The 19,552-nt window shown below is 32.5% G+C and overlaps 1 protein-coding gene across 2 annotated transcripts in view; it reads right to left on the bottom strand.

Moving 5' to 3' along the window:
* Positions 1–8,430: 8,430 nt before the first annotated feature.
* The window catches only part of LOC148610674 (V-type proton ATPase subunit C 1-A-like), a 34,215-nt gene continuing 23,093 nt past the window's right edge, over positions 8,431–19,552 (bottom strand). The window contains exons 11-14 of one of the 2 annotated variants that reach the window (XM_088595929.1): positions 14,609–14,706; positions 13,502–13,538; positions 12,636–12,762; positions 8,431–9,973 (exon numbers count right to left, since the gene is read on the bottom strand). In XM_088595929.1, coding sequence (XP_088452055.1) covers positions 12,679–12,762; positions 13,502–13,538; positions 14,609–14,706 — 219 coding nt within the window. In that variant the 3' untranslated portion in view covers positions 8,431–9,973; positions 12,636–12,678. The remainder of the gene's footprint in view (positions 9,974–12,635; positions 12,763–13,501; positions 13,539–14,608; positions 14,707–19,552) is intronic. The other variant, XM_088595928.1, reaches the window with a different exon arrangement.

The following is a 19,552-nucleotide window of genomic DNA, read 5'->3' as shown; positions in this document are numbered from 1 at the left end:
TGAAGAAACTTACAACTAATGGTAGAAAACATTCACTTAAACCATTACAAACACCCAGAACTTTTTACAGAACATTTAAGAGAAAATGAACTTTTTTACATTTCAAACTGTGTTTGAGGAAAGTTTTGCTACGTTTTCATTGAAGATAATAGTACATGTACAAATACACATTTCCGGTCACACTGTGAACGTGAACAGATCGATTATTAAGTCTAGTCTAACTGCTTGCTCGTGAATTTTTGACATTAAGAATCGTGAACCACTAATTAGCCCAATTTTGTTCCTGAGCGTTCTAACATATAAGACACACTTAAATTATATCATATGATAGATTATTTACCGAAACATCGAGGCTTCCTTCCCTGTTCTCTCAAACCCCTATTACACTATGACTTCGTAAAAACCTTAAAATACCGAAGAGCCTTTTCTTGTAAGGTTGGAATTTGGGTATAAATTACCAATTAATTGAATTGAAAGATTTCTAGCATTTATTAAATTAGAATATCAAAGTTAAGAAATAATGTTTTACTTTTAATTTACATATTCGGTAATATTTTTGATTTGATTTCTTTCAATGACAAATGTCAGTTTTATGTATTAATAAGATTCATATTGTTTATTGGAAAAAAGTGATAATCATAAAAGCGATAATTAAGATCAGAATACTCATGGGAGATGTAACCTTAGGGTATATAGAATAAGTATTGCTAAATCAAAACAATGTTACATAATTCTTAAGGGCAAAAAGTATTATTCTTATTTATACTTAAACTTTTTTCGGAAATAAAATACTTGTTGGAAAGTTTTAATACGGATATTCAATATGTCGGACAATGTACACTTTGGCTTAAGGCACCTGACCAGTTCACTATTTAGCTGCGAAACGTAGCTCTATTTTTTTTTTTTTTTTTTATTTTTTTAACGTCTAGATCGCAAAATCAAAAAAAAAAAGATCAAGAGCTACGATTTCGCAGTTATTCACTATTTAAGTTCGACGAAAGGGACTCTTGTCACTTAGCTGGTGACAAGAGTAAAGATGTGAACTATAAATTGAACTTGGTTTGTTTAAGGTCCCTCCCGCCGAGTCCCTGTCCTTCGCAAAGTAACACCTGCGTAAGCGAGTTCCCCAACAGAAAAGAAAATATGAAGTCGAGATAAACGGAAACAATAAAATAAAGCATATTCCCCTATAAGACCCCGAAACACAACATTATACATTGATCAATATGATTAACATAACTTTCTATAATGTTGTGTATGCATACATAATTATTTTGAAAATAAAATTTAAAAAAGAACATAATTCATATCAAAATTATTTTGCAGGGAATTTTGTTTGCAGTACATGTTCAAGTTGTGGTCATTCATTAAAACAGATCATACCTTTTCTTTTGCAATCTTAATCTGCACATAAGTTGAAAACTCAGAAAATCTGAAGAAGCATGACCCTTCCTGTTAATCATATACATGTATGTGTTAACTATGAACTATAAAACAGACCTTTAAGTATGTTCATAGCCATATTATATAAGAGAAAATCATTGAATAATTGCGTGAATATACATGTACATATATCAACAATTAGCCCTAGCATATTTAAACAAATATGCATGTAGTGATGTACAGACATATATAAAGGTGAATAAAGCTAATTATGTACACCATTAAAGTAACTGTTATATACATTTATTCCTTGGATGATGATACTTCATTCGTTACTATGGTGAAGTGTATTTGTGTACGTGTGTGGGAAGGGGGGGGGGCTATGACAAAGTCGCTATCATTCAACTATTTTATTTATGTATGGAGCAAAAACACCACAATGTTGTCTCTTCTTATTTGGCAAATTGTTCTTCAACTTTAAGTATCTATGATGATACCTCATGTTCCTTATAAAACAAATACTTTAGAGAGTTCAAATTGTACATGTACACTCATGCAGTGTCTTAAACATATCTATGGCAAGCCAAAGTGGACAAAAATCAATATTTTGTAATATTAGAAAATGAATTTCTAATATTACAAAATCATTTTTTAATATTAGAAAAGATTCTTTAATATTAGAAATTCAATTTGTAATATTAAAAATTCATTTTCTAATATTACAAATTCCTGATTTAGTAATATAAAACATCACACATTTTGTAATATTACAAATTTAATTTGTAATACTAGAAAATCAATTTGTAATATTAGAAAATCAGTCCATTTTTGTAATATTACAAAATAATTTTCTAATATTAAAAATCGTAACTGAATAAGACAAATCCATTTTCTAATATTAGAAAATCAATTTCTTATATTAAAAAATCGTTTTTTGATGTTAGAAATTCAATTGAATTTTTAATATTAAAAAGTGTTTTGTGTTATTAGAAATCTGATTTGTAATATTAAAAACTGAATTTGTAATATTAAAAAAAATCATTTTTTAATATTAGAAAACACTTATTTTCTAATATTACAAATTCATTTTCTAGTATTATAAATTCATTTTCTAATATCAAAAATTCATTTTCTAATATTACAAATTCCTGATTTAGTAATATTACATCCTCCCAAGTCATGGTTTTGACTCCATCCTCGCTCGTATGAGGGAGCGAGGGTGGACTCAAAACCCCGACTTGGGAGGATGGTAATATTATACAGTTATTAAATGGCCTCGTGCAATAGAACACTTGATCATTCTCAGTACCTCAGGAAAAATATTCTGGTCTATTGCATCCACTTGATCATTCTCAGTACCAAAGGACAAATGTCCCGGTCTACTGCATCCACTTGATCATTCTCAGTACCAAAGGACAAATGTTCCGGTCTATTGCATCCAACCCATTTAATAACTGGTTTATTACTTAATTTGTCTATGAGATATAATAAAGAATGGAAATGGGGAATATGTCAAAGAGACCAGGAATAGGAAATTGACCGCTCCATGTTTACGAATTGGCAGACGAGAGTCACATCTACGTTTTTATACACAAGTTTTTGTGTGTAAATTCCAATTCAATGAAGCGCTTAAAAAAAGTTCAACCAATCAAAAGGCTTAAATAAAGGTCATATTATGGGGTCAGTGCAATAGACTCCACAAGGAGACTATTGCACCGTGCAATAGTACATCGACAGTGCAATAGATCGCCCTGTCCTGAATAAATTTTTAAAATAGAGAAAAATATGTGTATATTTAATAAACAAGATAAAACCTTATAATTAGGTAATAATATAAAATGTACATTTTGTAATATTACAAATTGAATTTGTAATATTAGAAAATGAATTTGTAATATTAGAAAATCAGTCACATTTTTTAATATTACAAAATGATTTTCTAATATTAAAAAATCGTCATTGAATACGACAAATACATTTTCTAATATTAGAAAATTAATTTGTAATATTCAAAAATAGTTTTTTATATTAAAAATTCAATTGAATTTTTAATATTAAAAACTGTTTTGTAATATAAGAAATCCAATTTGTAATATTAGAAAACGTGCAATAGTACATCGACAGTGCAATAGATCGCCCTGTCCTGAATAAATTTTTAAAATAGAGAAAAATATGTGTATATTTAATAAACAAGATAAAACCTTATAATTAGGTAATAATATAAAATGTACATTTTGTAATATTACAAATTGAATTTGTAATATTAGAAAATGAATTTGTAATATTAGAAAATCAGTCACATTTTTTAATATTACAAAATGATTTTCTAATATTAAAAAATCGTCATTGAATACGACAAATACATTTTCTAATATTAGAAAATTAATTTGTAATATTCAAAAATAGTTTTTTATATTAAAAATTCAATTGAATTTTTAATATTAAAAACTGTTTTGTAATATAAGAAATCCAATTTGTAATATTAGAAAACGTGCAATAGTACATCGACAGTGCAATAGATCGCCCTGTCCTGAATAAATTTTTAAAATAGAGAAAAATATGTGTATATTTAATAAACAAGATAAAACCTTATAATTAGGTAATAATATAAAATGTACATTTTGTAATATTACAAATTGAATTTGTAATATTAGAAAATGAATTTGTAATATTAGAAAATCAGTCACATTTTTTAATATTACAAAATGATTTTCTAATATTAAAAAATCGTCATTGAATACGACAAATACATTTTCTAATATTAGAAAATTAATTTGTAATATTCAAAAATAGTTTTCAATTGAATTTTTAATATTAAAAACTGTTTTGTAATATAAGAAATCCAATTTGTAATATTAGAAAACGAATTTGTAATATTAAAAAATCATTTTTTAATATTAGAAATGCTCATTTTTGCCACTTTGGCTTGCCATACATATCACATTTACACCAAATACTAAGTAGCTACATACTTTAATTATCTTAAAAACTTTCTGTATTCATTTATGCAGATTTCGGAGATTGACAAGTCATAACAAATTTCTAATGTAAGGAAATATTGCAAGTTATATTAATATGGAGTAGGCATTGTCTAAATCAGCGAGCACCACGAGCTTTACCATACATGTACCGTCTGTGTAAGACTCGTAAAAATAAAAAAGGACAGTACAAAAAGGGGGGTCTATCCGGAAGAAAATGTTTGCTTCGCAAATGCAATATTTTTGTTTATATGTAAGCAGCAAGCGAATTCAACCATTCTATTTGAAAGTCTGCCTTGTTAATTAATGGGGAAGTTTTTTTCGTTAAATGAATAACTTTAAACTTGAGAATTTTTTTTGCCCAAAACTTCAACCCCCTTTTCCCTCGCTCTCAAAATGGTCGATAATTTTATAGCACTTCATAATACTTTACATATTTTATCCCTTAAGGACATCTCTAGCAACATCCTTTTCAATTTTGGCCCGTCTGATCAATCTGTACAGATACTGGAAAATTACAGTTCTCCACGGATGGTGGTAATATTTTACGCATATCATGTGACGTAAACAAAATTCAGACGATAACTGCAAATTCCAAACAAGAAAATGATTGTCTTTCCTATCTGAGAAAAGCGATGCTTCGATTTGGATAACATGATCCAAGTTAAATGTTTTTCCTAGGCAGGTTAGGTTCTTGACAACAGCGACAGTTGAACAGCGAAGATACACGTACGTACATCCACGTGTTTACCGAACTCTTTAAAAAACATGATATTCACTCCTTTAATTAATGAAAAATAGAGAAAGACTCGAAAACAATCAGAAAATAATGAATTTATTTTTGCTTAATCCTAATCTTAACCTATGTACTTTAATTTTTTTTAAGGAAGCGATTATTTTTTTTCTGGAAGGACAATTACTTTTTGTTAATTTCGGGACATGACTTTTTTTTGCGTTAGTATATTGGGGAACCTTTTTTAAACAATACACTAATAACAGTAGGGCTCACACCGCTTCGCGGCTCTCGCAATAAATAACTACAATAGTCAATGAATTTTTTTTTGTTTTCCAAAAAATAAGAAACTTAAAGCATAGTCTGCTATCGCAACTATAAATCGGTTGTTCACACGTATCCGTCACATGTCAACGTAGCTGAGGTCGCCAGTGCGTTTGTTTCAATGTCGCCGCTGTGTGAAAAATTACATGGTTTATAAAATGCAAAAGGGCAGTGGCATGCGCTATGTCGATTTACCTGATTTATACTTCATTTGACAGAGCATATTTCATTTTACCAGAAAACTGCTGCGGGAAGTTATCTATCGGTAGGGTTTTGTTTTAATATTCGTTAAAATACAAGGAATCGCCAATATATCTCATCTCGTGGAAGTTACGAGCCATTTTTTAACTTCCTTGTAGATTTTTCAGACTTCCCGCAGCACTTTTTGAAAAAAGACATATTCATTGACCTACAATTAAAATTTGGGTATAAAAATTTGTCATCTTCCCACTGCACTTTTGACATTTATGTGGTCCGACCAAGGCTTGATTAACCTATCACCTGACACATTTTGACATTTCGTTGATCTTTTTATGTTTGGGAAGTTTCACTTTATGCACTTGTATACTTAAAATATAAACATCGAGGATACATCATGAATAACGTTTTTTTTCAAATAATGAAGAACTAAGATTCGGTTGTTATTTATATAGACCTGACATGTGAATTGTTTTTTTTTTTTCTCAGCTTGGGCATATGTTTTTATAAAAACTAATTGTAAAAACAAGTGAAATTTACCATCAAAGACATAATCCAATCAAAATGTATCATCAAAAACTATTACCGCCAATCAATTAAATCATCAAAAATTATTACCGCCAATCAATTTTTGATACATTCTTTAATCATCAATTTATTAATTAAATCATTTATAATTAGCAGTGCACAAGTAACTAATTAATCACTACATCTGATTACTCTCTTCAACTTTATTAATGCTCTTAATTATGGAATAATGTGATAAAACATTACAAAAACAATGTCTATGGTTCTTGACGGAAACATTATGAATACACATTTGTTGACTAATCTTTGTAAAAAAATATGCCACTTCGGTAAAATCTCAAATAATTTATCTAAATTCATTGACTAATTGGTAAAATTAAATATTTTTATTTTGGGGACGGAACAACTTTTAAAATGAGGCCGCATCGACTTGGGGCCGGAACGACTTGGGGACGGAACGACTGGAAAACGACGTATTTCACCTATTAAGATGAGTTTAAAAGTAGCTTGTTTTCGTTGATGAAGGTATGACACAGAGGCTCGATATTTTAACACATCTATTATATGTTTTGGGTCTACTTTCAGAAAAAATTCGAGGACTTCCTGATTACCGAGAACTTTATTTTTTTACTTATTTTACTTTATATTTTAGTACTCACTACTTTTTACACATTCTTTCTGTAGGTCTGCGTTAGTCCGAATTTCCTCTGACCCTGCAACCCTCCTCTTTTTTATTTGGATATTGATATGTCGGGTTGGGGTCAGAACGATGTGCCATACAAAAAGTTGGAGATTTAGCGGTACCGCGGAGTATCGCCCTTCAAGCGCTTGTAACGACTTTTAAGTTGAAATTGTGCATGTCACTCCTACCTAGTTCGATTCCGGAATCATTTTCCTGTATGCTGATACCAAATTTGCTACAAAAATTACATCTATTATTGAATTTTCGATAATTTTCCACGAGAGACCCTGTTTTGTTGACATTTTGAACCGTAATAGAGAGTAGGCGGAGCTTGTTACCATTGCAACGGAACGGAGAAGAAACGATTTTAAAACCGGAATCTAACAGTATATTTCAAAATTCCGCTGAAAAATTACGTGCCCGATACCCTTCCGGGTGGGAAGAAAAAAAAAAAAAAAAAAAAAAAAAGCAACTTCCTGTTTACCGTGTACTTTGTTTATTTTTTAAAGTATCTTTGAAATATGGAGTTTTTATCGCACTCCGCTCAGCAAGTACTCGTCACAGTAGTTTTATACATGCATTTTTGACCAAATTTCACATAGTGAATATCGGGTTGGTGCGCGATGCGGGTGAATTATTTTCGTAAATTGTCGTAGCAACTGCTAATCGCAGCCTCTTGATATTTGGTATCCAGCATCTGGTAATGTGCAAAAAACTACTGTCTGACCCCTATCTTATATTTTTAGTAATGACAGCCTTGTTATTTGAAAGATAAAGATAAAAAATTTCCACATCAGTTCTATGCAGGATACCAAAAGAAACATTCTTACCAGGTTTGGTTTTATTTGGTCAAGTAGTGTTAGAGGAGATTTTTGAAAGAAATTACATTAAAAATAGAAAAAAAAAAGAAAAAAACGTTGAAAAAGGACACGAACTCCAACATGGCTTAACGGATTAAAACGAAAATTTGACTGCAGATAGAGATCTCATCATGCTAGACACTTTTACTCGGAATTACCTAAACCTAATGATTTTGCAAATATATGCTAAAATCTACTGTCAAACCCCTATGTTCTATTTTAATAACAGTGGCCATGTTTTTTGATAAATCGAAAAATCCCCACTTCAGCTCTATGCAGGATAATCCTAAGGAACATTCATACCAAGTTTGGTTCTTATTGGTCCAGCAGTTTCAGAGGAGAAGAGTTTTGAAAAATTGTTAACGACGATGATGGACAACGACAGATGCCAAGTGATGGCAATAGCTCACTTGGCCAATGGCCAGGTGAGCTAAAAATTGATGTTTACACTTATGTTGGCAAAGTATGGTTGTAGTAATATGTTATGTGAAGGAATGAAAAATGCATATATGTAGAATACTGTATCATGAAGCATTAGGCAAAGGTTTTAGGAACATAATTGCATTCTTAATATCTTGACTAAAATTATCTTGACAAATAATGTCCCAGATTTTGATTTTAGTGAACCTAAAGAAATAATGTTACTGGCTATCACTTAAAGAGTGGTGTACAATGTCTGTCATCAGTCAAAGTATGTCTCTTTCTGTGCTGTACTGCTACAACTAGTGTTCAAATTGACGAAGATTCACTTTGGGACCATTTTTAATATATAACACAGATAAATAATTAATACTGATATACAGCTTCATATAAAATAAAATATGTAAATAAGATTTAAAAAAACCATCAAAATAATTGAAATTTCTTTTAACCAAGTTCAATAACTTTTGTATATTCCAATTCTGAAAAGTTTGAGCTACTAAACCTGAATTCACAATAAATCCTGCTTTTGTAGATTGTATTAAAATTCTATACTTGTCTAATAATCATGCAAAATGTACTTAAGGTGTGGCATATTATGAAATAATACACAGAGATTATATAGCATTTTCCAAGTATTTATACCTCATAACCCCCAGAAATAACCATCAAAGATATTGATGATACTAGTAGGTCAAATTTAGTTGAAATGCACAATGGAAAATGGCAGGAAAGTTTTCCAGCACTTTCCCCCCAAAAAGCAGTAAAAAAGTATCTACGTTGCAGATGCTTCAGGATAAATCTAAATAGCTTTTTGGTTGTTTTCTAGATATATTGAATATATCTGAGACAAAATAGACCAAATTAAGAAAACTGATGCACCACATGTAGCCAGATTCTTACAAAAAATGGTACCTAATACTCAAGTCTTATGTCTGAAGTAGACATTATGGTACATTTAAAAACTGCAATATTATTTGGTAATAAAATTAAAACAGGGTTTATGTTTTTAAAAACATTTACTTCTTTCATCTACAATGTATGTATAGTTCTACACATATATCTGTTTACCATATGACAATAAATGACTAGCATGGTGTCTGGTTATGTACATTTAATTTAGAACCAATCAGGCATCATCACTGTAAATATCTTACATTGTAACTAGGATTTTCCTACCCAGGCAATCATTAGTGTGACTATCTTATATTGTAACTAGGATTTCCCTACACAGGTAATCATTAGTGTAATTATCTTAACTAGAATTCCCTATTTAATAAATTCATAGAAATACACTCCATGGAAACCATATTCAGAGACTGACAACATAATATCCAACATATGCTTTTGAATATTCCACTTATGTCTTCACTGTTTCCAAAAAAAATATGTTCACTTCATTAAAAATAAATTTTGAGTGATAATCATAATTCTTACCATTACTTATACTTTATACAAATCTATTCTTAATCAACTCCTTTTAATTTTGTGTTCAATTAATTTGAATGTGATTTTGTGAAAGTTCTTTTCTTCAGTTTTTACTGTTGAAAGCTTCTGTCAACTATATGGAAGAGGTTTTACTCTGCATATAGTATACAGTATATGTATTTCCCGTACAACATAAATAAATATACATAATGAGTTTCTATTGTGCTTCACGAACAAAAACATTCAACTGTCATTCAAAAGAAGAATTTGCTCTTCCAATACATCTCAACTATAAGATATAGAAACCAGCTAATTTATAAAGAAGAAAAAGCCCAGTCCAAACTTATTTCTCTATCAGATCTGTTGTTACTTTAAAGAATACATAAGGATAGTAGTCAACATTGCCCATCATTAATCCTGGAATATCCATTTGTCCTCCCTAAAACAAAAATTATCAATATCAGTTCATCTCAGATAACTTTTAAAAAGAAAAATGGCTTTAGCTATTGAACCGTGAATGCAATACACAAAATTACCCTGTATGTTATGGTTCACAATATAGTGTTGAAGTAACTTAAGTTCTTTTAGTATCAACCAGAACCTAAAAGTGTGATGGATAGACAATCTGGAATGCATGCAGATCACTCGATATATATATCCTGACTCAGTCAATGGGGTATAAAAACACATACGTAAATTAAAACTTTTGCCTCTCCAGCTAAAAAAAAATGCAATTACAGGTATAACCTTCATCTTGGATATATTGACTAATAAATCATTAAGAATTTTTCTTTAAACAAGAGATTCTTCAGTGCAAGTTTCACTGAAATCCATCAAGACAAAAAAACATCAAAGCTTGTTTTTGTTGTAAAATAAAAAACTCAAGTAAACATAAGAAATAAAAGAACAGCATTCCAATGTCCCCTATAAAAAAAAAAGAGAGGAAAACTTTAAATTCACTGAAATTTTCTAAGTCTAACGGCCATAACTTCCATAAAAATCAATCAACCGTAACCAAAGTCGAACTTAATCTGTAACTTCTCATAGTAAGACTAGATACAAAATTAAAATCAATTGGTGAAAGCATTACAAAAAAAAAGTGAGGAAAACTAAATTCACTGAAATTTTCTAAGTCCAAGGACCATAACTTCCGTAAAAATCATTCAACCATAACTAAAGTTAATCTTAATCTGTAACTTCTCATAGAAGGACTACATACAAAATATAAAATCAATTGGAGATAGCATTACAAAAAAAGTGAAGAAAACTGTAAATTCACTGAAATTTTCTAAGTCATAACTTCCATAAAAATTATTCAACTGTAACCAAAGTGGTTCTTAATCTGTAAATAATCATAATAATGCTGCATACCAAAAACAAGCTGCTACAGTAGTTTATCTTGATAATTTTTTAAGTTCAAAGGGCATAACCCTAACAAATTAGGTTCAAAATTTCCTGGTAACATTGACAAGCTTAATAGTTTCAGAAGAGTTACGCTGACAAGCTGCTTCAATAATATATTTTGGTAAATTTCTAAGTTCAATGGGTTAAACTCTCACAAAATTCTCAGGATTACACTTTCCTAGTATCACATAATGTCAGCTGATATCTATTGTTTTATGAAATTCTGTTGTGAAGTATCAGTGACAAACTGACAGGCAGATGGACTGACAAGGCAAAAACAATATGTTGCCCAACCTTATAGTACATAAAGTAAAACAGTGACTTTGAACTAAAAACCTGTCTTCCTTGTTGCCAAAACTTACATCTTATGAAAGAGTAATCAAGGGAACCAAGGTTATAGCGGTAATCAAAAGAATGTAATCCAGGGACAAAGACCAGACATGGAAAACAGACGTACACAACAAAGAATATTAAGTAACCAAAACCATACATACAAAGCAACAAAAGTAAATGAGCAACTCGGACTCCACTAAAAACTAGGAGCATGGACCAGGTGCACCGGTAGGGTAAGCGTCCTCTGCTTTCCTAGAAACACCCTCCGACTTGCTCATAAAAAGTCAAGTCATGGGTAGACAAACGAGGAAAGGAAAACTATGACCCGTTGAATAAATCTGTTTTCATGGTGCTGATGGATACACCATAATGATCCACGAGTTCATGATGATGACCATAAAACTTCTGTAGTGATGACTTCAATCTTGTAGCAACATAACCCTGTTCCAGAAGCCTATTTGTTAAGAGTTCTAGCACGATAAAAAAAGTCTGCGTAGTTTCTGCAAGCTCTGGCAAAACGTATGAGTTGTGATATGAACACTCCATACGCAGGAGCCGAAGGGATGTTGCCACAGATGAAAGGAAAGTTGACAATTCTGAATGAAAAGTCATCACATTTGTCATAAAGTTTGGTCCATAGTTAAAAAATAAAGACAGTACTTATATCATATAAAGAAACAAGACATTGATGGAATCATGATTTTTAGTTTGAGGTGAGGCAAACAGAAGAGTAAGTCTATGCATAATTATGTGCTTGAATGCAAATCAATAAGTTGGCGTAAACATGCAAGACTTCAGATAAGCATATCATGTGACGTAAACAAAATTCAGACGATAGCTGCAAATTCCTAACAAGAAAATGATTGTCTTTCCTATCTTAGAAAAGTGATGCTTCGATTTGGATAACATAATCAAAGTTATTTTTTTTACCAAGGCGGGTTAGGTTCTTGACAACAGCGACAGTTGAACAGAGAAGATTATGTGTATGTACATCCACATGTTTCCTGAACTCTTTAAAAACATCATACTCACTTCTATTAATTAGTAAAAAAAATAGAGAAAGACTCGAAAACTATCAGAAAAGATGAATTTATTTTTTATTTAATCCTAATCATAACCTATGTACTTTTATTTGTTTTGTTTAAGGAAGCGATTAATTTTCTCCGTAAGGACAGCTATTTTTTGTTACTTCCGGGACATGACTTAAGGGAAATTTAGACAATATATGTAATAACCATTAAGCTCACATCGCTTTCCGGCGCTCGCTATTAAGTTTGATATTTTATTTGTACACATCTGAATGCTTCACCTCACACAAAATCACATTACAATGATGTGTACTTCCTACTAGACACACTTCTTACCATATCTCCTGACATAGCACTATTATCTAGATGACTGTATAAATCATTTAAAACCTCTCTTAATTTTCTCACAGATTTCTTGTGTGGTAGTAATAACATGGCCTGAAAATTGACTGGCAAACCATACCTAATAAAAAACCAAAGAAGTGGTAGAGAAAAATAAAACAGATTATAACATATTCAATCTTTACCATATATTTTCTTTAAATATAATTTTGGGTATGTAATGAAAGCATTATTTTCTGTATGTTTTCTGCCCCCAGGGCAATAATATTTCTGGAGGGCAGATAACATTTTATCAGCCCTCTCCTGGGCTTCACTAACATCACTTCCTCACAATAGTTCAAAATGTTACTCTGTTTAAAATAGCAAAAAAACATCAAAAAGGGCAATAATTCCAACATGGCTTCACAGATTAAAATGAAAATATGACCTCAGATAGATCTCATCATGCTGAACACTTTTACCAAAGTTAGAATTTGGCTTCCACTAAATCTAACAGTTTTGGATATATATGCAAATAAAGAGCTGTGCTTTAAGCGCATGATACGCCCATTGTCCTTTTAACTTGTCCTTATGCTTATAATGAATTTATATGATCAACTAGAAATACTGAGCCCTATAAGTATAAAAATTCAAAACACGGAAACAATATATCTGAAATTTATAAAAATCGAACGGGAGCTTACATCAATAGCTATGAACAATTCACTAAAGTTTCATAGAAGTTAGTGAAAGTGTTCTTGAGTTATTGTCCGAAGTGTTGACAACGGATGGACGGACAACGGTATACCATAAAACGTCCCGTCTAAGACGGGCATATAAAAACAACTTTCTGACTCCTATGTTCTATTTTTAGTAATTACCATGTTTTTCGATGGATCAAAAATCCACAAAATAGTTCTATGCAGGATTACCCAAGGATCATTCATACCAAGTTTGTTTCCAATTGGTCAAGTAGTGCCAGAGGAGAAGATTTTTGAAAGAAATAACATTTTAAGTAGCAAAAAACATTGAAAATGGGCAATAACTCCAACATGGCTTAACGGATTAAAATGAAAATTTGACCTCAAAAGGTTTGTTCTACTGAACACTTTTCCCTTGTCAGAATTTGCCTAAACCTAACCGTTTTAAAGATATAAACAAAAAACTACTGTCTGACCCCTATGTTCTATTTTTAGTAACAGCAGCCATGTTTTTTGACAGATCAAAACTTCCCACATCAGTTCTATGCAGGACACCACAAGGAACATTCATACTGGATTTGGTTCCAAATTTTCAAGTAGTGTCAGAATAGGAGAAGAGTTTTGAAAAAAATAACATTTTCAATAGCAAAAAACGTTGAAAATGAACAATAACTCCAAAGTGGCTTAACAGGTTTTGTTCTGAGTTTGGTTCCAATTGGTCAAGTATTGTCAAAAGAGGAGAAGAGTTTTGAAAATTGTCTATAATGACAACAGAAGACTATGGACACCAAGTGATGGCAATAGCTCACAAGGCCTATATCCAGGTGAGCTAAAAAAGTAAAATGGGCGTTGCCCATCTTTGATCCCCTATAACTTGAAAACGATCCAAAACACATAAAATCTGCTGATTGTTTTGTTCATTAGAATTAAATAAAGGAACACAATAAATAAAATAGAAAAATCAAAATCAGAAAAAAAAACCAAGCATTCTACATGGGTCTTAATAAATCCCCTTACTTTAATTCTTTCTTGACCCACTTTCTAAAACGGTAGGGGCTGCAAACTCCAATTTAAAAAGGAACCTTCCTTTTGTGGTTAGTAAAATCATATCAGCATTTCATAACAACTGGTAAACCACAACTGAAGTTATTGTAACGAAACAATTCCCCAGACAACAATGACAACACCCACTGGGCCTTAACATAATATCAATGCCAATTTTTTTGCAGTTGTATAAAAATCACACCTTAATTTCGGTATGTTGTACATGTAAGACAAAAATCTCACCTTAATACAGATTCTACAAAGACACGAAGTGCTTTAACATGTACCCATGCGGTAAAACATTCACCAAAGTTTACCTTCAACCATTTCACCAAAGGTCCCTGAAAAATATAAGTCACCTGGTTCTGATAATTGTGATAATAAAAATTAATCAAAGACTGAAGTCTTCAAAGTCGCTAATCATCAAATATTCTCTGTCATTGATTTCGGCTTACCGGTACATTCAACATCCAAAATGGCACGAATGCAATATGCTGTAAAATTGGCTGACTTCTGCTAGAATTTTGGTTCCCGAGATATAACTGTCTACTCTTTCATAAACGTGATGACCCAAATGTTTTCAATTTTCTGAAACCAGATTAAAATAACTGGCGATAGGTATATATATCAAGGTCCTGCTAATATATATGACCTATATATAGTCAAATGTAACAAGCACCTGTGTTTTAATCGGAAACTGGGTAATATTACATGAATTCAATGGTAACCTATTAATTCATCTTTTAATGTAAACTTCATCCTCTCATACATGTATAAGCAAAAAATAACAACTACACATAGACATATGTATGATATTTAAAAAAAAAAAATTATTGTAGTGATCTGTGGGTCGCTTATTATATTGACAAGGGTACCAGATTAAACAACTGGCAATGAATGTTCACAGATATCAGGGCCGTGCTAACCTACAGTCTTGGAACGAGCCCCTGTGCCTGAATCGGAAATTTGGTAACATTCAATGCTAACCGATCAATTCACGTAAACTTCTTGTTCTCATACAAGCAAGAAACACACGTAGAACACAGGTGTATGATACTTAAGAGGTACATTTTGATCGATGTATGAAGCTAGAACTGTGACGCTATGGTGGTAAACACAGCGAAGATCTGCAGCATTATGTGGCATATAACTATACATTTATGCAAATCATATGCAAATATCAAGTATTGAAATTACAAGTGCAAGAATTTGCTCACAATATTAGTGACTTAAAACTTTTGACCATTTCATACTTTTCAGCTTGATGTGACAGTAACTATATTCCTTCATCCTTTATACACATCTACATATGATGCCCAACATTCAAATAAAATTTCATTGAAATTACTTCAGCAGCGTAGGAAGATTTGCTCTTACGGAAAAACAGACAGCCAGTCTAGAAGATTCCAATATACCCCCTCTCTGGACTTCTGTTTGTGAGGGGTATAAAGATAAAATGTTTAGTAGCCTAAAAAAAAACCTGAATATTTCATTGAAATAAAGACTAAAGGTAAAAACATCTAACACATACATTGATTTCTCACTCATGTATTCTCTATCAGAATTGACAGACTGTATTAAAAAAGTGCTAAAATTCAGTACAACAAAATTTCTAAAACAAAACAAAATACAAGTTAGTACTCTCTGGGATTAATCAAAGAAACCTCTACATATAGGCAAAATCTAGAATTAAAACCAAGACCCTCCCAAAAAATCCATGCCATGTTGAAACTGAGTTACTCCTCTTTTTATCATTATCAGCAATTTTCTTCAATTTTCTTGCAATTTTATATGTTTCACAGTGGTGGATCAAAGGGGATTAGGTAGGGGGGGGGTCAAAACCTTTCCTTTAGTTGGAATTTTTTTTTAATTTCGTGCAGATATGGGCTTAAAAAATAGCCTGGATCCTCCTTTCAAGGTTTCTGGATACAATTTCACATAGATTCATTCACTTAACTCAATTATTGAGAAAAATCAGATGATGAAAATAATACAAGCCCCAATCAGGGGTTGAAATTTTTGTTGGGGAGATCTGAGCCCTAGACTTTTTCATCTTTGGTACACTAAGCTTGAACAATGTCGTGTCAAGTCCCAATCTATTATCTGGACTTAACATCCACAAAGCATCTGGCCCAGACGGAATACCTACAAGACTAATGAAAGACTATGCTGATGAGATATCTCCAGTATTTACAACATTCTTCAAGGCATCACTTAAACAAGGCATCCTGCCAACTGAATGGAAAAAGGCAGATGTGGCACCCATCTACAACAACAAAGGCATGAAGAATAGTGCAGCAAATTATCGCCCAGTCTCCTTAACTTCTGTAGCATGTAAACTTATGGAGCACATTGTGTGCAGCAACATCATGACACAATGTGAAGACCATCAAATACTAACCGACACCCAGAATGGTTTTAGGAAATGAAGATTCTGTGAGACTCAGTTGATCTGTACCATCCAAGATCTAGTCAGAAACATCGACAACCAGAGCCAAACAGATGTAATCCCTTTGGACTTTTCAAAGGCCTTTGATGAGGTACCCCATGAGAGACTTCTATATAAACTTCAACACTACGATATCACTGGTACAACATGTGAATGGATTAGACACTTCCTCCATGATAGAGAACAGAAGGTTGTCCTAGATGGTTGTTTCTCCAAAACAGAACCAGTATCCTCAGGAGTGCCACAGGGCAGCGTCTTTGGCCCCTTCCTGTTTCTTCTATTTATTAACGACCTGCCAGAGTATGTAAGCCATTCTGAAGTAAGATTGTTTGCAGACGACTGTGTACTATACAGAACGGTGTCAACGAAAGCAGATGCAAGTAAACTCCAAGAAGATCTGGATGCACTACAGCAATGGGAAAAGGATTGGCTTATGGAATTCCATTCCCAGAAATGCCAAATTCTACATGTAACAACAAAGAGAAAACCACTGAAAGAACCACACACCATCCATGGCCATCAGCTAAAAGTGGTAGAAACAGCAAAGTATTTAGATCTGAATATCCATCATCAGATGAATTGGAATGGACACATAGGTCAAGTCGCCAAAAAGGCAAACTCCACCTGTGCCTTCCTTCTAAGAAACCTGTATGCCTGCCCTAAGAGGACCAAGGAGCTGTGCTACACTACACTGGTGCGACCAATCATGGAATATGGGAGTATAATATGAACCTTCATACAGCAAAGAGCATCTGCAGTATTGAGATGGTACAACACAGGTCCACTAGATATGTATATTGTGACTACAAAACGACAAGCAGTGTTACCACCATGCTTAACAACCCGAGTTGGACAACACACGAGCGTAGAGCCCAAGCCAAGGCCGTTATGATGTTCCGGATTGTCAACAACTTGGTAGACATCCCAGCTACATATCTCACACTAGCTGCAGTGAATGTTAGAGGCTACTACCAGAGATTCTTGGTGCCATATGCCAGATCCTCCTGTTACAAACAGTCATTCTTTCCCGACTCAATCAGAATCTGGAACCAACTTCCTCAACAAGTGATAGCTTGCAACTCACTGGGATCGTTCAAGAGTGAGTTGCAATCCACCAGTCTGAGATAAACAACACATCCTTGTTTTTAGCTGCACTGTAAATTTTGATTTTAACTTGCACCTTGGGTCCTTCCAGCACCGATCACTTTTGTATATAGTCACCAACCAGTACAAGGATACACCAGGTGGTGGTTTTGTACTCAACAAGAAGAAGAAGAATCGATATAAATGCAATTTTGTCATCTGATATTCTTATGTATAATTATATGTTTACAGGGAAGAAGACAGTGTCAATTGATTCCCTCTCCCAGTCTGATGCCTTGTCATCAGCTTTCCGTTTCTGCATTTTTTCAATCATGAAATTGTAATTGAGCAACCATATTTTCCTCTAGAATTTATCAGGTGTAATACCACTATTTCTGGTCTCCATTACTTTCTATGTTAACTTCAGCTTTCTTTAGGGCTCAAATTTTTTTTTACATCAGTACAGATGGTGCTAGAGGGGTATCATTATGATGGTCACCCTTTACCTTAACTCTCATAAAATTATCAACATACATTATGTGCCTTCTAAGAAAGAACAGTAAAGTGAAAGTAGACAGGTGCAGAAATCACCACTTTCGTTTTGAAATTCAGCCATATCAAGGGGCCTAAAGTTTTTGTTCAGAATTGTTTTACCCTACACTGAATAAAAAAAAAGAAGTTTTTAGAGTATTGCTGATTCATTCAGCTTGCAGATGATACCAAGTGTGTATACCTCTACTAAACAAGGAGAATGATAGGGTGCAATATTGGGAATACTTTGTGTCATTACGAACTACTTTCTTGTATGTGCAGGCGACTGGTTTCCGAAATAGTGGTATTACACAATCAATGAAATTTGATCTTTATCATTCCAGTGCTTGATTAATAAAATTTGTAGTATGTAAAAAAAAAATGCGTCTGATCAAGCGCAGGTGTGATTCAGACTTGAGAATAACTATCAATAGATCAATCTAGTGAATACCCATTCTAAAAATAAAGTTAATATGGGGTAGGCCTTGCCTAAATAAGCGAGCGCCGTGAGCTTTACTGTACATGTACCGTCTGTGCTAGACTCGTAAAAATAGTAAAGGACAAAGAGGGGGGGAGTCAGGAGTCGACCCGGATGAAAATGTTTGCTTCGCAAGTGCAATATTTTTATTATATTTTAGCAGTAAGCAAAATCAATATTTCTATTTGAATATTTGTATGAGTAATATTTTTGTTATTATGCATAATATGGAGTAGGCATTGCCTAAATCAGCGAGCACTAAGAGCTTTACCACACATGTACTGTCTGTGCGAGGTTCGTCAAAATAATAAAAACATTACAAAAATGAAAAAAGGTGGGGGGTTGGACAAAAATTTTTGTTTCGCAAGTGCAATATTTCTATTTAAATTTCAAACGGACAAGCGTAATCAATATTTTTATTTGAAAATCTGTCTTGTTAAATAACGGGAATTTTTTTTTTCAATGAGTGAGCAAGGAGCTAATTTTTAACTGCTTGAAATTAGTTACTATGAAATAATTTCGCCCCAAAAAATTCCAACTCCATCTCCCTTTTCCCTTCACCTTTTAAATAGTCAATAGCTATGTAACACTTCACTATACTTTACAATTTTTTTTAAAAGCCTCTCTAGTAACATCCTTTTCAGTT

Source organism: Perna viridis, chromosome 8 (assembly GCF_037379345.1).
Source record: "Perna viridis isolate PV_CMFRI_1.1 ecotype Kerala chromosome 8, ASM3737934v1, whole genome shotgun sequence".
Classification (NCBI taxonomy): domain Eukaryota; kingdom Metazoa; phylum Mollusca; class Bivalvia; order Mytilida; family Mytilidae; genus Perna; species Perna viridis.
Note: the sequence above shows the minus strand (reverse complement) of the source record. Positions and strands in the feature narration are given on the sequence as shown.